General features: G+C 37.3%; 1 protein-coding gene across 5 annotated transcripts in view; it reads right to left on the reverse strand.

Annotated features, from left to right (window-relative positions):
- FBXW7 (F-box and WD repeat domain containing 7) overlaps window positions 1-23,134 on the reverse strand; it is a 286,522-nt gene that overhangs the window by 110,163 nt on the left and 153,225 nt on the right. For 4 of the 5 annotated variants that reach the window (XM_077815370.1, XM_077815369.1, XM_077815371.1 and 1 more), the window contains one exon: window positions 20,772-21,335. The exons of the other annotated variant lie outside the window; for it this stretch is intronic. In XM_077815370.1, coding sequence (XP_077671496.1) covers window positions 20,772-21,266 — 495 coding nt within the window. In that variant the 5' untranslated portion in view covers window positions 21,267-21,335. The remainder of the gene's footprint in view (window positions 1-20,771; window positions 21,336-23,134) is intronic. 5 annotated transcript variants of the gene reach the window in all.

The following is a 23,134-nucleotide window of genomic DNA, read 5'->3' on the forward strand; positions in this document are numbered from 1 at the left end:
CAATTAGTATATGGGCCCCACAGTGCTACGCAAACACAAAAGAAAAGAATGTTGTTGGCCTGAAAATCTTACAATCTAATTTAAGCAGTAAGTGGGTGAAAGAAGCAGAGGAAAATGGAAAAGGTAGCTCTCTTAACACTGACAGGAATGTGTTATTTATACCAGCCACTATATATGTGCATATGTGAGATAAGCTGAAAATTTGAGTTTTAGTGCTAAAGAAAGCTGGCAAATAAATGAAAGTAGCTTGATCTTCAAAAGCTGCTCCCATTGACTTTCATTAAAATAAAAAAGGAACTTTTTTGAAAATCAGGTCACTTCTATTTGTATACATAAACATTGGTGCCTAACTTTAGGCATTTGTGTTTGAAAGTTTTGGTCTTAGGTTGTCATCAAATGCTATCCTGTTATTGGTCAGACCCTCTAAAACCACATAGTTCCTGGACACAGCACTGAAGAGAATCTACTTTGAAACAGAGATGTAGAAAAGTGATAGAACTTTGAACTACCTTCATACTGAAGAAATAGAAAGTGGATCACTAATAGGGCTCTATAGGAACAATTTACTTCCTTTGACCGAGTAAGTAATATTAAATGGCCTTACTCTTTCAGCCTAACTGACCAGGAAGATTACATTAAAAACAGTGCAGTGCGAATTTCTGAGAATAATGGATTTTGGCTTACCTGTATTAACAAGCAGCTTGAAATTTTACAGAATCCTCTGCTAGAGCTACATAACTAGTTACCCAGTTCTGAAATGTTAACTTTAATATTACTGAGAAAATAAAGAAAAACATAAAACTGCAGTATGTACTGATTTTTTCCCCATAAAGCGCTAAATCAATCATTTGCAGCTACAGGAAAATAGAAAAACAAAACAAAACAAAAACATGCTTTTCCCAGAGTTCTTATCATTGGTGAACAGGTGCCCTCAAATGGATAACACAGAGCATTGCAACATTGTAAAATACAACCTCACCAATTTTTATTTTTATTAATTTTTTTTTAAACACACACATCACCTTTGCCCTCCCCACTTGCAATTTGGAGCTATTTTATTGTATACTTAGTTAGCTGTAAGAGAATTCTGGAAAACCTTAGATTTGTCTGACTGGACATTATATAGAAGTTTATTCCTCATCCACCACGCATTCATCTCCCTACAGATGTACAAGAACCGGTCTTTTGACTTTGCGGAGAACAATTCCTGAGTGGAAACCAGCTTTTCATCAGCCAACTACCAGAAAGGCTTTCCTACACTTGAAAGTTGTAATGTTTTAAATCGATATAGTTAATGTGGTACCACTCCAACAGTTATATTGTTAGGAAGGTGCTTTATACCAGTATAGCTTGTTTCCGTACAGGCTGGGGAATAAGTAAACTGCTTCCATACTAGAGGAATGGTTAACACCCACCCACAACTGGCATAGTTATACTGTACAAAACTTGTGTGTAGGCAAAGGATACGTAATGGAATGATCATATCAGCAGTCAAAAGAAAGTAAGTCCCCCTCCCAACACCTGAGGAAAACTACAAGAAAACAGAATAATGACCAGATAGATACAGAAAAACCTGAAATTTTAGAATTAAATTCTGCACATTTCACCCTTAAGCATTATTATGAGACCACTACTGTTAAATCTTTGATGGGAAGCAGGGAGATATTTTCTGCATGCTATTATGTTGTACACATACACACAAGCAGTTTTATATAAACAGAGAGAGAGCGAGAAAGAGAGAGAGAAACAGAAGTGGAGGGAAGGAAAACTGAGCATATGTTCAACCAAAATAAAAGTTTCCATTTCCTAGTAACCAGTACTTAGTTTCTCAAAAGTAAATGAAGGAATGTTCGATAATATTCAATGTTTCCTTATTATGTCAAGGAAAATATAAATTAATTATTCTTTCCAGTTGATGGTTAACTAATAGACAATTTTAAAAGTTTATTCTATTTTATTCTTACAATTCTTCTTGAATTTTTCCATCAGTAGATGAGTATACTATATTGTTTGTAACAGGCAATTATTTATAAAAATAATTTACGTATTTTAAATCCACAGATCTCCTAGCTTTACTTTATTTCCCCTTCTTGTTTTTAAAAACTATTTTAAAGCATTTGTCTTCATTCCTTCATTAAACATTTCAGGAAGTATTTCAGATATGTAACACAAACCCAACTGCATCGTCTTACATTTTACAAATATTCTAGAAATGTCTGGCCAATCTTTATTGGCTATAACATGATTTGTCTGATGATTAAGTTTAACTCTTTGGTCTGTTCAGGGTTCCACCAGCTGTTAAAAAGAACTCCTACAGTTGTTATCCAAGAATTCAGTTGCTGATTACTTATTTTTGCTGTGGTTGCATCGTAAAAGAAAACTAAAACAAGCTAAAACAGGTAGACAGGTCAGTCAAAACATTGTAACAATGGGTTAAAAGGTCAAATACTTAACATTTGGGGGAGGCAAATGTGAACTTAACAGGAAAAGAAGAAAACTGTAATATTAACTTTAAACACTAAAAATTAAACTTTATGATTATGCTACTTTAATATTTAAACAATGTATATGATTTTCAATGAGAAACTACCTATGTATGTATTCAAGATTCCCAAGACAATACTGAAAATCTTTAATAGTGCAGAATGACGTTCATTAGGAAGGGTTACTAAAAAGTAGGGCTGTCAAGCGATTAAAAAAATTAATCACGATTAATCATACTGTTAATAATAGAATACCATTTATTTAAATATTTTTGGGTATTTTCTACATTATCAAATATATTGGTTTCAATTACAACACAGAATACAAAGTGTACAGTGCTCACTTTATATTTTTTTATTACAAGTATTTGCACTGTAAAAAACAAAAGAAACATTATTTTTCAATTCACCTAATACAAATACTGTAGTGCAATCTCTTTATCCTGAAAGTTGAATTTACAAATGTAGAATTATGTACAAAAAAACTGCATTCAAAAATCGAACAATGTAAAATTTTAGAGCCTGCAAGTCCATTCAGTCCTACTTCTTGTTCAGCCAATCACTCATACAAATAAGTTTGGCTACATTTCCAGAAGGTAATGCTGCATGCTTCTTGTTTACGTCACCTGAAAGCAAGAAGAGGCGTTCTCATGACACTGTTGTAGCCAGCATCGCAAGATATGTACGTGCCAGATGCGCTAAAGATTCATATGTCCCTTCATTCTTCAGTCATCATTCCAGGAGACACGCGTCCATGCTGATGACAGGTTCTGCTCAATAACAATCCAAAGCAGCTTTCTTTTTTTGGTGGTTTGGGTTCTGTAGTTTCCGCATCAGAGTGTTGTTCTTTTAAGACTTCTGAGAGCATGCTCCACACCTCATGCCTCTCAGATTTTGGAAGACGCTTCAGATTCTTAAACCTTGGGTCAAGTGCTATATCTATCTTTACAAAGCTCACATTGGTACTGTGCCGGTGCACCCCATAAGCCTTTACAGAAATATGCTTATGAATGAATATATAACATAAATGGAATATGTCTTATGCTATATATGCCATATAACGTATCTATGTAAAGGTTAGGATCTACTGAATATATTCATCCTATTTGTATGCATGTGTCATTGTTGTATTCAAAGTTATGAATATTGACTGTATACTTGTTTGATTTTAAAATAACCTCAGTAAGGCTTTTGGTCAGCCTCCTTAGAATGGAATTTGCACGTTAAGTGCCCAGTAAAGAAGCACTTAATGGACAATGGATCTTGGAAGGCTCCAATCCACATAAGTCTACATGAGGACATTAAAGGTAGCATGTAAACCATGGCTGCTACATGTAAGTTCTGAGTCATGCATGGACAGGTGACTTGCCCATGTGACTCCAAAACTCCATCTTGTAGCTGGAATTTGACACAGGGGAAGGGAGGGTTTTCCACCCACAAGAGAAAGTCTATTTAAACCCCTGGGAGATCCCTCCATTTTGTCTTCCCTTCCAGCTAGCTCAAGAGATAGCCTCTCCACTCCCAAGGATACCTGAAAGAAACTGGAACAAAGGACAGTAAACTACAAGGGGTGTGAGTGATTGCTGGACCCAGACTAGAGGGAGACTAGTCTGTATAAGGAAGCTTACTCGAACTCCTCTGAGCATGAGGTTTTATCTGCATTCAGTTTTCTTACTGTATTAGACATAGACTTGTGTGTTCTATTTTATTTTGCTTGGTAATTCACTTTGTTCTATCTGTTACTACTTGGAACCACTTAAATACTACTTTCTGTATTTAATAAAATCACTTTTTACCTATTAACTTATTAATTAATGCATTAATACCTGGGGGGGGGGGAAACAGCTGTGAACCTCCCTCTATCCATGTTACAGAGGGCAAACAATTTATGAGTTTACCCTGTATAAGCTTTATACAAGGTAAAATGGATTTATTTGGGGTTTGGACCCCATTGGGAGTTGGGCATCTGAGAATTAAAGACAGGTACACTTCTTAAGCTGCTTTCAGTTTAAGCCTACAGCTGTTAGGGGATGTGGTTCAGACCTGGGTCTGGGTTTGCAGCAGGCTAGCAGGTCTGGCTCAAACCAGGCAGGGCACTGAAGTCCCTGGCTGGGAGGGCAGGGAAAGCAGGGGCAGAAGTAGTCTTGGCACATCAGTTGCCGACCCCAAGGGGGTTTCTGTGATCCAACCCGTCACAGGTACTGTCTTTGTGTTTTGTCAAATCTGCAGTGAAAGGTGTTCTTAAAATGAACAATGTGTGCTGAGTCATCATCCGAGACTGCTATAACATGAAATATATGGCAGAATATGGGTAAAACAGAGCAGGGGACATATAATTCTCCCCCATGGAGTTCAATCACAAATTTAATTTTCAAATTTTTTTTTAAACAAGCGTCATCGGCATGGAAGCATGTTCTCTGGAACGATGGCCGAAGCATGAAGAGGCATGCACACGTTTAGCATATCTGGCACGTAAATACCTTGCAATACCATGCACAAAAGTGACATGCAAATGCCTATTTTCACTTTCTGGTGACATTATAAATAAGAAGAGAGCAGCATTATCTCCTGTAAATGTAAACAAACTTGTCTGTTTTAGCGAAAGAGTGAACAAGAAGTAGGACTGAGTGGCCTTGTAGGCTCTGAAGTTTTACATTGTTTTGTGTTTGAGTGCACTTATGTAATAAAAAAAATTCTACATTTGTAAGTTACACTTTCATGACCAAGAGATTGCAGTACAATACTTGTATGAGGTGAATTGAAAAATACTATCTTATTTTTACAGTACAAATATTTAGAATAAAAAATAATACACACTTTGATTTCAATTACAACACAGAATACAATATATATGAAAATGTAGAAAAACATCCAAAATATTTAATAAATTTCAATTGTATTCTATTCTTTAACAGTGCAATTAAAACTGAAATTAATCGTGATCAAGTTTTTAAATCACAATTACTTTTTTTGAGTTAATCATGTGAGTTAACCGTGATTAATCAACAGCCCTACTAAAAAGTACTCTGTCACTTGATTTCCCCCACTCTTCTCACTATAAAAATCAACCCCAGAAAGGCCTTAAAAGGGATGAAATAACTAGTTAATGTCAGTCTCAGTATGTACTGTTCAATAACCTCTTTGGTGGTATAACTTGCTGTCCAGCCACCTTTCACTCAGGCTAAAGAAATATTTCTTATATAAAATAAGACGGTACAGGACCCTCACTTGCACAATTCCATCCATTTCTGGAGTTTAACCAGTGTCAAAATGGAAGGTTGAACATGTAACTAGCATTAAATTTCAGACTTATTAACATGTATAAAGAAAATGACTCATTTTGTTGCTAGAGACCTTAAATACAAGACCACCAAATTTTTCTTATTACAACTAAAAAATACATATAAAACCCAACAAATGTAATATAACCAATTGTTACACTGGCATGCACATGAGAGTGACAAATTAAGCTACATAATCCTCTCAGCTGGTTAATAGCATACTGCAAAGGGGTGTGAGTCTATTAATAATAGCTCAAAATATGCAAAGTAAAGAATGTCTGGGTTTCAGAAAAAAGCAGGTAGCCCAAGAAAGGGCTGACATTCTGGACTGGCCCACACTTTTACCACCTTCCCCTTGTTTACATTTTCATATAAACTTTTGCTTTCTTTCATTTGTTCAAGTGTCATTCATTTCTACAAAGTACAACAACGGTTACCCTCTTCAGTAAAAGAAAAAAAAAAAAGACTAAAATCTATTTTTGAGTTAATTGGTAACACTTCAAGGAATCAAACGAGACACACTACTAGGAGTCGCTTCTACATTTCTCCCCCTTATGCCTTATAAACTTTTACGGATTATGGATGATAGTTCAGGCTCCCCAGAGCACAGGAGCCCTGAGTGTACTTGATGGATGATTTGTGTAATAGTAACAGCAGCTTTTTAGAAAGCAGTTTGGCCTCCATACTTTTGAACAAGTACTGCTGCCTGTGGTCAAAAATGATGTAGCTGGGTAAAAGCCCCAAACCAGTCTTTCAGAACAGCCTAATATTTTATAAAGTCCAGCCTCGAACAGAAGAAGAAGAATCACTCTCGGCTGGAACAATGAGACTCATACCCAAAAATTGAATACCTGAGACAGCTACCATGAAATTAATTCGCTGTATCACTTTATAATTATTCCTTTCATCTTCAGGGTTACACTTTACTCAGACTTTTTAATCAAGGTAAAGTACTATATATTTTTTTAAATTATATTTGACTGAGGGACAATTGGATAGCTCATGAAATTAGTAAAAAGGGATTCAGCATATGTCACACCTCTGAGTAAATAGTTAACCATATTCAGGTCAGCAGCGACAAGAAGTAGCTTTCATCAGAGGGACATTCAGTAGTCTAAGTGACGTGAACTGGTCGTCTCAGTCCAGCTCAAAATGTTAGTGTGATCAAGTCTCCTTCCAAAGGCTGGACTAGACAGAAAAAAAAAAAAAAAAGAGAGAGAGCCTGCTACTTCTTCACAGCTAACAGTATTCCTACTTGACTTCAAGTAGTAGTGGATTTGAGTTGAAAATTATGGGTTTCAGCCCTGTTGATAATCTATAGTGCATCTGTATCTATATCACCAAGTATTTATAACACTTTCCATTTTGGCAGAGAGAGGTCATGGACTGAGTGGGCATGATAAAATTTAGTAAGTGTTCACAAAATTATATTTCATGTCACAGATGAGAACAACGCTACTGATTCCAAAACCTGAACAACTCGATAGTTCAGAATTTGCTGGTTTAGTTTTATGTAGCACATGGCCAGATAATGAAGTTTGAATGAGAAAGTCACAGCTTTTGATAAGCCAACACCAAATATACAAGTTAAGTAAAGACGAGTGACCTCTTACACAGAGAAAAGGAGCTGCTATACTGTCAGGTTTGGACTTATTCAGCATGGGTGGGAGATCTCTGAATTCCATCAGTAATCATATCACTATAACTCCTCTGTCACAAGCTCTTCCAGTGACCAACTGAAACTTAAAGGGGAAGATGGGGGAGCAGAGAAGGAAGAAGGTGGAGACGAGGAAGGGTGGGTTTAATTACAACCATTTCCAACTAACCATGAGAACTGGGAGTAAGAACAGCAACACTGCCTGATAGAACTATGTTCTGTGCTTTCCACTGGCAGATTCATGGAATGTATAGCTATTGTCCTTTCTGTGATTGAGAACTAGTGGGACCCATCTGTGAGTTAGCCAATTTAAAAAGAAACTAACAGTGTATTTCACACATTTGTACTGATACATACATACATACACACACACATACGGTTTTATATAAAGTCATATATAAACCAAATATTATTTAGTAATTCACATACTAAATTATTTACATTACCAGTTTAGGATGAAGTACAAAAATGTTACAATGCTAAAATTAAAATTTTCACAAGTGATCAGGAAAACTGCAATTTGTGAATTGTTTAAATTATCCACACAATTCGAGAAAAGATCCAAACAACTGGATTAAGCATATATTTATCCAACAAACAAGAGGCTTTAAATCACACAGAGTAGTTACAAGATTTGTCAGAGGTAAATTGTTGTATTAGTTTAATATTTCCCACACTCTCTGTATTTTGATGTACGGATTGAGGTGGAGGTGAGGGGGGAAAGAAGCTAAACTTGCCCAATTTACTCAGTGGTTAAATGTTCATGTGGGGTTTTGGTAGAAAACAAAAAAATTCACAACAACAGCATAAACCTATACAGAATGTAAGTGACATCTCAAACTATTCTGGCTTTGTTAATCATTAATAGCCACTGATATAAGTAACTTCAGGTACAGCTCATATATAACCACATACCACCAAAGAGAAATAACTATGATATTAAATAAATAGTCAAAATGTTTCTTTCCTTTGTATACACATTAGCTACTTGTTATCCAAGTATTCCTCTCATTTACCTGGAATAGTTTTGCTTCCAAATATGAAGATTGCTTGGCACAGAACTGAAAACTGATAGAAAATGTACACCAAAAGGAAAGCTGTACTATGCATAGTCAGGTTTAAAGAAATGTGAATAATACCACTTACTTACCATTTGTCACATGACAACATATATTCAGATAAACTAGAAAATAAATGGTTTCAGAGTAGCAGCCATGTTAGTCTGTATCCGCAAAAAGAAAAGGAGTACTTGTGGCACCTTAGAGACTAACAAATTTATTTGAGCATAAGCATAGCTCACAAAAGCTTATACTCAAATAAATTTGCTAGTCTCTAAGGTGCCACAAATACCCCTTTTTAAAAAAGAAATAAACGTTCACAAAGAGATAGATTTTTAAACTATTTCTTTTACTTTACTGAAACTGACAACAGTAACAAATATGCCACTGGATAAAATATAGTCCTGATGTAGCCATTAAACATAGCTTTGGCCTTCAGGAACCACCAACCCCCTGCAAGACCTTTCCAAATGCAACAGTTTTGCAAGTATATGTTACCACTTCCATATAAGAAGCAATGAATTAACTTAATCACATGTTGATTGTTGGTTTCATTAAATACATGGATCTGTAAAACAATTACAACTACTAAAAACATAAAGCTAACACTGAATGAATTGTTAGTGATTGTTGTTTTTTCTTATAATGCAAACTCACCAGCAAAAGTTTTACTTTCTTCACACTTCGACCGACCATTTGTATTGAGTTTCATAACAAGTACTGTCAATTTAAGCCAAGTCAGAAAAAGCGAAGCAGTTTTAATCCACACTCTGAGAACAACATCCACTGATAAAGAGCTCAGTAAATACAGCTGTATCACTCCAGACGAGAGATATTTGGGCTAATGATCACATCAGCCAACAGCACCTGCCACATAGCCAAGAACAACATAAGGAACAAATGGCATTTTTAAGTGGGGCAGAGCTCCCAAATGTATTTGTTAGACAAGCCATGTATCACTGTGTACTTCTTAAGCATACTGAAAATATCCTCACACTCATTTTCACAATTTAAATTTCTGAATATTGTTACCATATATCTGTATAATTGATAGGTTTAAATAATCTCACTTGAAAAGCGTTAAAAAAAGGACAACTGACACCCAAGATACTGTTTGTATTCATTACAAGACACTGTTTCAGGTAATTACATTAAGATAAACTAGTATTTTAAGACGACTTTTTATATCAGACTACTCTGACATAGCAAACCCAGGTAGTGATGATACCTCCATTTTTAGGTTTCAATAGTGCTCCACATAGGCTCAGGGAACCAATGTAATGGAAGATTCTAATTATCATCCCCTTTTCAATAATATTCCCTTCAAAACTGGAGATTAGAGACAGTGATGATCTGTGAGATTCTGATTCAAGAGATGATTTGTTGACAAAAATTTAAGAGATGCTGGCATTTTGCCTTCTGGAGGAGGTACTGTTTGTCCCCACAAACAGACTAACAGATAAGCTAGAGGAAGAACCACACATGCCTGTCTTGAGTGAATCGATTTTCAGAAGAAACCATTGAGCGACTCTGGCAGTGACGATCAGAAAAAACAGAATACATATATTTGAGATTCAGGCTTTCTCGTCACAGCAAAAAAAGGTGTGGTTTTACAATACGTTAGCTATCTTGATGTAAACTGGTGCAGACAAGGCACTGTAGCTTTTATCTCGATGTAGCTAGTCCAAGTAAACCCCAGGTGGGGGATCGAAAGTTAACCTCAACTAACTGCATTGAAGTAAAAACTGCAATATCTTGTCCAGTAGTCTAGATAAGTGTTTTTCAAAGTTCGGGTTGCAACCTAGTACTGGGTCGCGGAATGCAAGGCACTGAGTCGCCTTGCTCAGCACCCAGGGACCCTGGTGGCCGGCCAGTAAACACCACGCTGCAGCCCAGAAGTAGCCAGCAGCAGGTCTGGCTCCTATTAGGCTTACCAGTTAACTGATCTTAACTGTTAACCCCCAGCCACTGGACGGCCCCGTCAGTCTCCGGCCCCCAGAACTCCAGCCCTTCGCCCTTTAATCGGTTAACCATTTAAATACTATAATTTTAATCATTTAAATGGTTAGCTTTTTATTTACATCCCTAGGGCTTATGCCACCATAATTGGGGTGACACTGCATCTGTGTAGATACTCTGTTACTTACATCAGCTGTTAGCTGTCTTGTTAGGCAGAAGCCATGAAACTGACAAGAAAGCTGGGCAGCCAGAGCCCTGCTGCCTCTCTCTCCCCCCACTCCACTCCCTTGGAGAGCTGGGCAGCTGGACCCTGCTCCTGGACCCCCAGCAGCTTCCTCCTCCCTCCACTCCCTGTCCCTGGCTGGGAATATTGGCTATCTTGTCAATTACATGGCTGGGGATAGGGAGGGGCAAGTCTCCCAGGAAGCTCTCAACTCCCTGTGCAGCCCCTCTTAGGTCAGTGGAAGCACTCCTGGTGAGGACGCACACCATCGACTGAAGGAGGGTAGCGTTGACATGTACCTTCAGAGTAATTACTGTGGTGGCTGTAAGTTGACCTAATAGAGGTTGACTTAAGTTTCTAGTGTAGACACAACCTCAGTCACTAGTCATTCAACTATCTCTGGAAACCATAGAGAAAAGCAGTATGGGGACCATAAAAAGGTCAACAGAAAACAGCAGAGATTATAGAACAAATGACAATATTTCTTGTAACTGCAAGTGAAATTTTAATGTTACAGATATAATTGATAGCTAGAGATTTCAAACCTTTTCCTTGAGAGAGCTACTCGGTAGCTAAGTTCTTTTGAGTCACAGACTATTTCAGGTAGGGATCACCATGTGAGTTACTAGTCATTGCAAAAATCAGAATCCATGCCCCATGCATCAATTAGTACTATTCCTGCTCCATTTATAGACTTGACAGGAGTAGCAGAGCAATGACTAGAACAGGCCTAGCTCTACCTGTAAGAGGAACTGAAACATAACCCCCACCTTTGAATGCAGAAGGGAGGAGCATATGCCCATCTCAGACAGTAGCAGGCAGGAGATGGGGTCGCTTCTTAGCCAGAGTCGTCAACATGTGAAACTTGCTCCCTGCGACCAATTCTTCTTAGAAAGCTGTGTTTATAGGCTATCTCATCCCTAGCCACAGAAAGGGTACATAATCATAATTTTGGAGTTATTTCTTTAATGTCTGTGTGGGGAGGATCTAAAAATACCACCAAAATGCACAGACAAACTGAGAATCAGTAATCCTTTCATAAATATGTTAGTGTTTAAAAAGCTACATTTTTGTGTTTAGTTTACTGATTTTCCTAAAGACACAGACAATAGAAAGAATAAAAAGGTTAATTGTTTCCAAATAATGCATGCTTCACAGGTAGAATTACAGCATTATGAAATTTTACAACTTGTCAAAGTTGCAAGACCTGGCGATACAAACCCAGACAATACTACAAGGACATAACATGTTAGGATGGAGATAACAGCAATAAAATGGGAGAAGACATACATGAATAGGGAGAGGAAGGAAGGAAGGGGTTGAAGGGACAGGAGGGTTATGCGGAATAGAGGTCTTACATTCTTTGAGCCATCTCAACCTTTTTATCAAAACGTATCTAGAAATGGGGTCCAAATTTCTTCGAATTCATATAATTGCCCTCTGCGGGGGTAAGCTGTTATTTCTTTAGCTTCTAACTCTGACTGGTCTGAATACCACCACTCTATTCTGGCCATAAGCCTACTCCATTTTTGTAAAATCGTGCACTTAATGATCACTGAAGCCCTCAAGTACCAAAGTCTTTTTGGCGGCGTTAAACCCAGTTTAACAGGTCAGTAAACTAGGATATAATTTTTGGCTGAGGTTTGGCTGTTGAAGCTGAGCACTATCTTAACGTTTGTGTCCATCTTGTTCCACAGCTGCCTGATGGTTGGACAGTCCCACAGCATATGCCTCAGGGTTTCTTTTGCTCTGTTACAGCACCAACAAACATCAGAGGATAAGGCTTTTATCTTGTGCAACCACTATGGAACCCAAACCAATTTTAATAATTTTTGTTGTTGTATGAAGAGTATCAACAGAGCCACAGACATTTTTAACGTTACATACTATGCTCTGCCACTGGGATTTTTTTTAAACAGCTGGGATAAATCCCCTTCCCACAGTTTCACAATGAACTCCAGGCCAGTTCCTCTTCCTTAACCAAGTATGCATAGCGGACATGGACCTGGCGAGTTCATGAACCATTTCTAAGATTCCAAGTAGTTCTGGGGCCTCTGGCAGGCCTAGGGCATTTGGATCAAATTGATATGTTAGAAAGTGTCGTAATTGTAAGTACTGTCACTCGGCTGAGGATGGTAGGTAATAATGTTGCTTTAGTGTTAAAAAAGGAACAAAGTCCTCAACACTGACTTACTGTGAACTCCATATGATGCACTTGGCTCAGCCAGATCTCCCCAAATTATAGGTTTGCTCACAATTTGAAAGTTTAGATTGCCCCAAATAGATGCTTTTGCATGACGGTGAGGATGAACTTGGGACCTCTTAGGTAGGCTAGCCCAGAACCTTCACACAGCCATCAGTGCAGGCACCTCATTTTTCTACACCAGACAAAAAGACAAATGGAGGAGACCCACAGGGAAAATTGAATGTCTTAATACCATTCGATTTACATCCATGTGATATAAGGATGTTAGCACGGTGGAACCAGTTTGGTATCTGTGATATGATAGAAGCATAACAGTAATTTAATAACAGCTGCACAGCTAAACCAGAATTATTTGAAATTTTAACAACTAATCTATATACTGTATGAATGAGGAAAGTAATAAACATTATAATATTTTGACTGGTATTAACCTTCAAGTATGCACTAAATTACACTTCAATACAAAATAAAAACCAAAGTTCTACACTTAACAGTCAGGACTATTCTAAACAACACAAGGCTTTAATTATATACTTGCTTTAAAACTTAGATTTTCTTCTAATATTATCTAAGAATTATCCAAAAATAATGTAACAGTTATAATTACTTAAAAGTAATTCTGACTTGCAGTTGTAAAAATCACCGAATAACAACTTTCATGTGTAAACAAATCAGTTTTTATTGAATATTATTAGTGTGCTCAATTCTGTATATAGAGGAAGATCTGTTTGTTGCCCCAAGGTACTTACCATTTGCCACTATATTCTACATCAGCCACAAAATTAAGACACCTTACACTGAAAATCAAAATAAAAGTTTAATATCTGTTTGCATTAGAAGAGGGTGAGGAGAGAAAAGAAGTGCACTAATCAGAAGGGGAATTCAGATAGCCAGATTTGAGCAATTTAACCCCTTTCCTTTTTGACAAAGCTTTATTTGATTTACTCAGTTAGGAATCTGGTTACATCATTGCCACAACTGTTGGAAGTCTCAGAGACCAAAGGCATGAAGAATCAACTGATGTCTATTTCCTGTGGGTTTGTCCCTAGCAAAAAAAGTAAAAAGTGAGTTGTTCATTTTAACTTACTTTTATACTAAGTATTCACTTCACTTTGTACTTTTTGTACTCCAGGGAAAAGAAACAAACACATTAAAGTCCTATTACACAAGCCAGCTGGAAAATGCTTTAAGCGCACACTTTAAAAAAAAAAAAGGATGCAGGAATAGATTTCCTTATGCTGGAAAACACCCTTCTGCACAGATTAAAACCAAAAGCAGTGTTGTGTATGACAAACATTTATTTTTGGGTTAAAAATGGTACTTTTAATTGTTAGCAGCAATGCAGAGGAAAACCCATTTATCAAGACACATTAAACAGCTTCCAGCAGAAAGCACAGTCGTAAAGCATCTGATTGTGCCCTCTGGTGTTCAACAGCATAAAAAATAGAAAGTGATGTTAAAATAATATACACAAACATTTAAAGAGTTGGTTTCCTTGATTATGTCTACTTCTTGTGCATAAACAAAGAACCTGTTTCTCAAGGATTATTATTTCTGTAATTAATCCTTGATTCCCCATCTCTCCACGAAGATTTTAGTTTTCCCTTTTGATTTTCTACCCATATTTGGAGTGTCACACAACAGATCCCACATACACACCACACCCACAGTACTTTTCACTACAACAGATGATTAATTTTTTTTTCTCTTTTTAAAAATAATTCTATCCATCCACAAAAATCCTGCAGAAGTACTGAAAATAACTCAGTCAGAATTTCACATCAGCATAGCATATGTTTAATTTCATTTACAAGCTTTCTGTACCAGCTTGAAACTAATATTCTCTCCACTATGGGATAATTTTGTCTGACCTGCAAATAGAACCTAGGTCTCCACAGGCTTGAGTCTCTTTAGGGCTGAATGAAATCTTTGCAAGCCTTGTTCAAAGTTCCTAAGGCAGATATTTAAAGTCCAGGGGCTGGGAGGTGATCCTCAACTGATACAAATTATCACAGCTCCATTCAAGTCACTAATGCTACAATTTACACCTGCTGAGAATCTGCCCTGAGATTATTTAAAAATCTATCCTATCAACCTCTACCCAGATTACGTCTGGCCATTTCAAGGCCAGGACTGACAGGAGTCCATAACTGTAGGGATCTCAATGCTTCACTGAACGAAACCTCTAGAAGAATAGAAAACTCTGGTGCCAATCTGGAAGATGAATTTCTGTCTGGTCTTCTAAGAACAAAGGAAGAGGAGAGAGTGCACACTCACTCATTTGCCATATACTCTGCTCCTGGCATCTGGGGCAATATATGTAGTTTGGCATAAAACAAACAAAAAACCCAGTTTAATCTAAGGATGATCCCACCACAGAAAAATCAACATTTGGTAGTAGAGTCATCCTGCTGAAGAACTACATACATCTGACTACTGAGGTAATTCTTCAAGAGAACACGGACCAGAAAACTGCTCATATAATGGAAGATCAGAATGCATTTTTAACTCCACACATGGGATAGAGAAGCCAAAATGCATGTATTTGGGATTTGCTGGGTTATATCAATACTGTACACAGTTATCTGAGCATATCCTTTAGATTCACAAAACACACTCACACACAAAAACTATAAAAGTTTTCTGGTATCTTCCTGGAGAGTTTCCATCTTGAAAAGGTTTTCTCCTTAATTCTGGAGGGACAAGGAGTAACCAAGGTAGAGAGTAGTCTCGGACATCAATAACTAACTCATTAGAAAGAACACACCCACTGATTTATGTCCTGACAAGCTACTTTAGAACCCAGAATCTGGATATACTCCCACAGTAGGACTCCATAAGTCTATAAAGATAGTAATCCACTCCCTGAACTTTGTCATTGTTGTATTTGATAGAAAAATCTTGACCACTTCAATAATAAAGCAAACCCTCAGCTATATTAATTTCTAGAAGGAAGTCAAAGTGTTCTTCATGGTTGCTGACTCACCCATGTCTCCATATTCTTGAATCTTTTCAGTTGCAGACCTGGCTTCTGATTTTTAGGAAGTTCACATTAGCCTGTTATCCAAGTACAGGTGCAGACATACACCCTTCTGTTAAAGTGCCCATTAGCCACCCTCATGTGAAAACCTCAATACTATGGAACCTCAGGCATATTTTGGTGAGAAGGAAGACTAGGAATGTTGAAATAAGCATCTGATGGTCTGCCAAGCCTATGAACAACTCTCCTAGGAAAACTTCTGGCAAGCTATTATGTGAAAAGAAGGTCTTGACAAGAGCTTAATCATTTCTTTAATATCCAGTAGTAGATGACAGCTTCCTGTCACTTGAGTCTATAGAATAGATGGGATAGGTTTCCATTTCATAAAAGGCAGTGAGAGAAAAAACAACCGCTTGCTGTCTAAAAATTCCCCAGCTCTCTGAAGGCTTATTTACCTGGATTTCAAAATTTGAGTCTTTTTGCATCCCACAGGATGGGGAAGAACAGCCAACAACGCTATTTGGAACTCTATCCCTGCAAAGGAGCAGCGCTGGGCAAAATCTCCACTTGCGTGGGCATGTGAGAAATGGCTACTGAAGTTCCATTTGGAAAAGAGGACACTGGTGTGAAAAGAATAAAATGACACCAAAATTCAAGCTGCTATCTGCCTTTAAAGAAAGGGCATGCTCCTTAATGTAGAGTCGCTGCCATTCACCTGCCTCCCACTCAACAACCTGGAAACAATTTCCTGTGGCCCAAGAACCAAACCTTGTGCCAGGAACCTTAATTCACTGCACTATTGAACTCAAACAGGAGTCTTAAAACGGGGTCACTGTACTGTCACAGTCATCCTGTGATAGTGTTTTCTCAGGAGTGGGGACAGACAGAGAAACTACACATCTTAATCACTGGACCTGCCTTAGGGGCCTTTTGTAGAGACACACATCTCCTCCAACACCTCCTACCTTTGGCATAGGGGAGTTTATTTTCTGTTTTCCATCATGGAGATTTGTGACCATATTTGGTAGAATTAGGCTGACTGGTCTCAGCTGTCTGAACAGTCCATTTTTTTTCACAACATAGATCACATTAAGTAAGTGTATGAAGAACCAATTTCCCTCCCATTCACAATCATATAGACCACCTTCTTTACTCATTGCAATTTCAAAACATCCCTGTAAAACTACAGCAATTGCTTATATGGAAGAGTAATATTAGGAGCAAGCATAACTAGACATTAGTTGGCAAGCATAACTAGGATACATTATGTCTTTACGTTGGAATCTTGAGGGAACTTTCCTTAATGTCACAGGATCCCACAAGACAAGAAAAAAAAAATCAGGTTAGAGACTTCACTCAGCAGTTTAAGTTAAAAGAAAGGGAACAGAAATAAAAAGGATTTAAAAATGAGGTCTGACAGTTAACATAAGCTGAACAATACTGGTATTACTATATTGGTAGCTACTTGTTATCTTTGCAGAAAGAAAAATGTTGCACATGTTGCCTACCCTGCTACAGAAGACAGGACCAACCTAGTAGCTGTTCTAGATTGGTGGATGTACACTCCTGAGATTAGCTGTAATAAACTGCATTCATAATAATAATTAGATGAGCATTTGTTTGGCAATAGTAGTTGTTTAGTTATCAAACAGATGCCATAACTATTATCATGAAATATAAGTGTTACTTTACATGTTTTCTGATTTTATCTAGGAAGGAAAGAGTTCTACAATAGTCTTAAGACTTTAAAAAATTTTTTTAAAAAGTGCTCCTGGGGGCCAGCAAATAGTGGTAGTTAGTACAGAACGACCAGACATACTTTTATATGAGCTTCTGGACAAGGAAGGTAACATAAATTCTCTGCTGCATTACCAATGGCACAATGAGAAAGTTTACCACTCCAGTAGAGATTTAAAAAAAATAAAGATACCATTACTGCAAAACTGAAACCAAAAATGAATATACTTTTTAAGTTTCACCTAAAACCAGAAAGAAACTTATGGTTGATTCTCAGACAGTATGCTGCAGATTGCACACATTGTTTCTCCTGAAGGTGGTAGTACAAAACAAGTTAAATTAATGTACAAATAATTTACATTTAAGGGGCTAGGTAATCTGACCAGAAGCAGTAAGTAATCAGACTACAGCATCAGACACTAATGAGCCCAAAAAAGCGTATGTGAAGATGTAAAAAATATATCATTTTAACTTTTTGAGACTATTTGGATGAAAAAAGTCATCAGACTTGAATGGTATTCTTTTCACACGATATACCACTTGATTTCAATTTACAATAGTCAGAGCTAGAAATCACACTTACTAGAATTAATAAGAGTCCACAAATACTGTACTTGTCTCAAAAATGCTATTCCATATAAGCATGTCAATTTTTTTAGCCTTCTACAACCCTGCTTCAGATAGTAATTGTTCATGTTCTGTCATCAACTGAGTGTGATACAACATTTAACTTTTTGCAGGACTTCTGCAGTGTTTCTTTACACAGAAGATGTTTGTATTTTTAAAACTTAGATGATTTAAAAACAAGTTAGCCAAAATTAATTTTTCTTGTTGTGCTGTTGTAGTCTTAGTAATGGAATCAAAACGCAAAGTGGCTATCAGACAATACAGAAAAAATGCTAACTATGCATGCTTTCCAAACACCAGAATCTTATTTACAGCAAATGTGTCTTGTTTAAAAAATAATAAAGATTTTATTCATTATGAAAAAGCAGCAAAAGTAAAGACCATTAGCCACTATCTCTTGCTCTGTGTGCATGCATGTATGTTGAGTATTGTTGTTTACATAGTTGTATTACGAATTCTGAACTTACTGATCCAGCAAGTTTAAATGCTTTTTGGGTGGAGGGATACTGTATGTTCAGCACAGAGTTCAAAATGGTTGAGTATAGATGGTTATGTCGTTCCTCATCACACTGCGCTGGTTGGAAAAAAAGCATCATAGCAGAAAAATTAGTGGTTGTAAGACTAACAGAGCCAAGAAAATCTGACAAAACTTGGCAATGATACGCTAGTGTTTCTATTGCAACATCTTTTAAAAATGGGATTTCTTCAGAGACACATAATTCAACATTTAGGACAGGTAAAAATGTACATGTAAAATTCCATTATTTCCTTTAAAAAACAACCTAGAAAGATCCTTTTACAACTTTTGAAATCAAGCATCTCAATCAACACAATAGATATAAAACTTAAACATATGGGAGATTTAGATTCTAATACCAATACCTGAAACATACTACTGCAAATCTGGAAAACAAATGGTATCCATATGTCTGTACAAGTGTAGTTCCATAGATTCTGGTACAGTATTTCTATCAGTATGCTTATACTGGTACATTTGACTTTAAAATATGCCCATCACCTTGAAATTAAGCAGCAGATTTGAAGAGATACTGCCAAATTGATATTTTTAAGATAATAAACAATTATTCAGATATTTAAGATAATAAACAATTGTTATTAAACAATTAAAATTCAGTTTTCTGATAATGCACTCTTTAAATAATACATAGAATTTTTTATTTTATTTATTTATTGAGGGAGTAAAAGGAATTTCTCTTTCTGCTGTTGATATTTAGAAGAATCTATTGGGCAGGCCCAGGAGCAACACCATTCATGCTCATAGCCACTCTCCACCAACCTCTTTCTCTGTCCACATTACTGCTTGTGGCTGCTTTAATTTCACTTTTGCTGCTGTTAAGATTAGTAAACTCCCTCTTGAAGAGCCTGGGAAATGACTTGCACCACCACCAAACAGTGAAATTGATAACACAAAAAACTTTTAAAAGCAAAGAATATTATCTTTTAAATCTTTTTCAGTCTTTCAATAATCTGAGGGTTAGTCTATACAGGGATCTAGTCCACAGCAAGCGTGGGTGTAAATCTACAATGCATCAACCTGCTGTGCACTAAGCATCCATGTGGATCTTCTTCTGGAGTGCACTCTGACCTACCGCTGTTAGACCTTCATGCTAAGGAAATGTTGGCGCATGGCAACAGAGTCCATGCGGCTACTTAGTGTACGGCAGGTTGATGAACTGTAGATTCACACCCAGGCTTGCTGCACACTAAGTCTCATGTACAGAAAAGCCCATAGAGGCTACGTGTAAATTCAACATTTTCAGACAGAAGAATGATTTTTTTTAAATTGACAATGACCCTTTAAATTATTAAATGTGATTTCCTTATTCTTCACAAACCCCACAGTGCTATATGACAACTTTGTACTTGAACTATTATTTTTTCACCTATACTTAGCCAAGGAAGTCACTTGAAGCTGGCTAAGATGAGGAGCTGAGCATTCTCCCATTTCCTGTCTCTAATTTAAAGTGCATTTGTCCAGTCTGTCTTTTGATATAAAAAGCTCTCATGCTTCCTTTGAGAATGAAAATGTCACAAATGGTTCCTTAGTGCATTTTAGGGAGATTGTAGGATTATGATATGAAAGAAGTTAAGAATGTGTTCCATCGAATACGTAAAGCTTTGTTTCTGAAGGATAGTTAAGCGATGGAACAGATTATCAAGTAAGGTTGTGGAATCATCATCACTGGAGGTTTTTAAGAACAGATTAGACAAGCCTTTCCGGGATAGTCTAGGTATACTTAATCCTGCCTCAGATGGACGAGATGACCTCTTGAGGTCCCTTCCAGACTTCTACTTCTATCAGTCTATGAACAGCTTTATTTATTTATATCAAACATGACTAAAGAGTTTGATTATTAATAGCTGAGACATAGTATATTATGTTAAGAATCAATGTATTCCCAGAAGTGTATTGTTCTAGCAGATAACACACTCAAATCAGTAGAAGATTTCAGAGTAAATCAGATGTGCAATTTATTTTCTAATCCCGAGTAACCAACATCTTAAGTACAAAATAGAAAAATGAAATTAAGCTGCTCACCTTTGTCTTTATGTAGAATTGAGATGACTGGTGTATGGGCAAATCCATGATACTATTTGAATTTGTGACACTATTACTATTAGTGTGTTCATCTTCTCTGCTGCTGTCATCAGACTGATCAAAATCATCACTCTCCTGGTCCATTTCCTCCTCTTCTTCCACCTCCTCCTCTTGTTCAGCACCATGTTCTTCCTCTTCCTCCTCCTCCTCTTGGTTACCAGTGGATTCTTCATCCACCGCAATAAGCCTATTGTTGTTTTCTTCTAACTGTTCTTGCTGGGATTCAATTCTGTCACCAAGTCCAGACTCTGCTCCACCTATTTCCCCATTCCTTGCAATGTGCTCCTCCTCTTGTTGTTGTAACTGCTGCTGCTGCTCCTCCTCCACAACTCGATTCATCTGCTCCTCATCTACTTGGCTTGAGGAAGCATTACCTCTAAGAGATGCTCCAGTTCGTCGCCTCTTGCTGCCCACAGACAGCAGTTCCTGATTCATTTCCAAAAGCCAGCTTGCTACTTCTTGGACCTTGGCTAGACTATCTGATGATGCAAATGCTTTCACATTCTAAGGAGAAAAAGAAAATTTGGAGAATGATTAGAAAAATAATGCTTGATTTTATTAAATCATTCTTTTACTAGTTATATAATTGGCTTATTTCTGACATTTTAAAATTCCAACTACAAATTAGCAATGGATAATTTAAATGTGAACAAAAAACCCCATGTCAGTAGCACAGTACAACAACATTCTAAAAAGACAACAACTGTATACCAGGAAAAAGTTTGGTTGGGTTGTTAAATATGACATTGCAGGTAGCATCATGAATATTGGTAGCGAGGCAAAGAAGTGTTTTTGCTGACATTAAAAGAAATTCAGTCTCGGGCAGACACTTGGAAAGGAAAATTTTAGCCCAAGGCAGTCAAGTTTGGCACAGCTGCAAGCAACCAAAAACAGGGTCTTATAATGGAAAGTGTTTGGCAGCCTTAACCATAGGTCTTATCACTTGAGCTACCTATAAACTTCATAGCTGTCTCATCTAAGACGTATTTTCCACATCAAAAGTCACTCTTGGAGCTTTTTTACAACACCCATTAATGGTCTCACTAGCAACATACAACAGTAACACCATCTTCCTACCCATATTCTGTATCACCCTGTTTATACAACCAATAATCATATTAACCCTTTTAGTGACATCACAATGGGAACTCACGTTCCACTGATTATCTAGCATTATCCCATAGTCACTGCTTTCCAAGACACGAGTATGTAGTCTTTGTTTTTCTTATGTATGACCTTGTATTTTGCTGTAGTTCACACACACACAAAAAGCAGCTGGACTGTCCAGTAATCAAAGCCATCCAGTTCCTTCTATAACATACATTACTATTTACCACTTTGATCTTTGTGTAATCAGCAAACTTTATCAGCAATAATTTTATATTTTTTCCATTAAAAACTGATTTTTAAAAATTGAACAGAGTTGGGCAGGGAACAGATCCTTGAAGGAGCCAGCTAAAAACATGCACACTTGTGGTGCATCCCATTAACACTGCAATATTATTATTTATGCTAGTAACAATAGAACCAGGCCAAGGAGGATGGAGTATTGGTTCTGAGCTTTGGCTTGGAAGAGGTAAAGACATTGGCAAGAGCAGTTTCAGTGGAATGCAAGGGGCACAAGCAAGATTTGTACAGAGTCTAGGACGGAGAAGAACTCCCACAGTGATTGTACACAGCATGTTTAATGAGCTTAGAGATGAAAAGAAAAAGGGAAATGGGATGGTAGTTGGCAAATGGGGTCAAGGATTTTTTTTTCTTTTTCTTTTTTTTTTTTTTTTTTAAGATAGGAGAGATCAAAGCATGTTTGGATTGTGAGGAGAAGAGACAGGGAAGAGTGAGAAGTTGAGAAGGGTAAGGTGGGGATGAGAGTGCACACAAGGGAGATCAGGTCACTGTGAAAAGAGGAGATAAAGGAGGAGAGTAGATGAAAAACTCCAGTCTTTCTGACAGGAGAGATGGAGAAAGTTGTAGAAGAGGAAAAAGGCAGCAAATCAAGGGGAGGCGAAAGATCGCACCATACTTTGTCAATTTTCTCTTGGAAGAAGTCAGCGAGGTCTTGTGTAGAAAGAGAAGCGGAGGCAGAAGAAGGGGCAAATTTGAGGAGTGAGTCACAGGTGACAAATAGGCAGCTGGAACAGAGGACATGGGACTCAATTAAGATAGAGAAGCAAAGCTGTTTAGCTAGGATGATAGCAGAACTGAAGTAGGAGAGAACCAATCTTCAGTGGAGGAAGCCAACCTGATCATAGGATTTCTGCCAGAGATACTCCAGAGCACACGAGAAAGAGCAGAGGAATCAG

Source organism: Eretmochelys imbricata, chromosome 4 (assembly GCF_965152235.1).
Source record: "Eretmochelys imbricata isolate rEreImb1 chromosome 4, rEreImb1.hap1, whole genome shotgun sequence".
Classification (NCBI taxonomy): domain Eukaryota; kingdom Metazoa; phylum Chordata; order Testudines; family Cheloniidae; genus Eretmochelys; species Eretmochelys imbricata.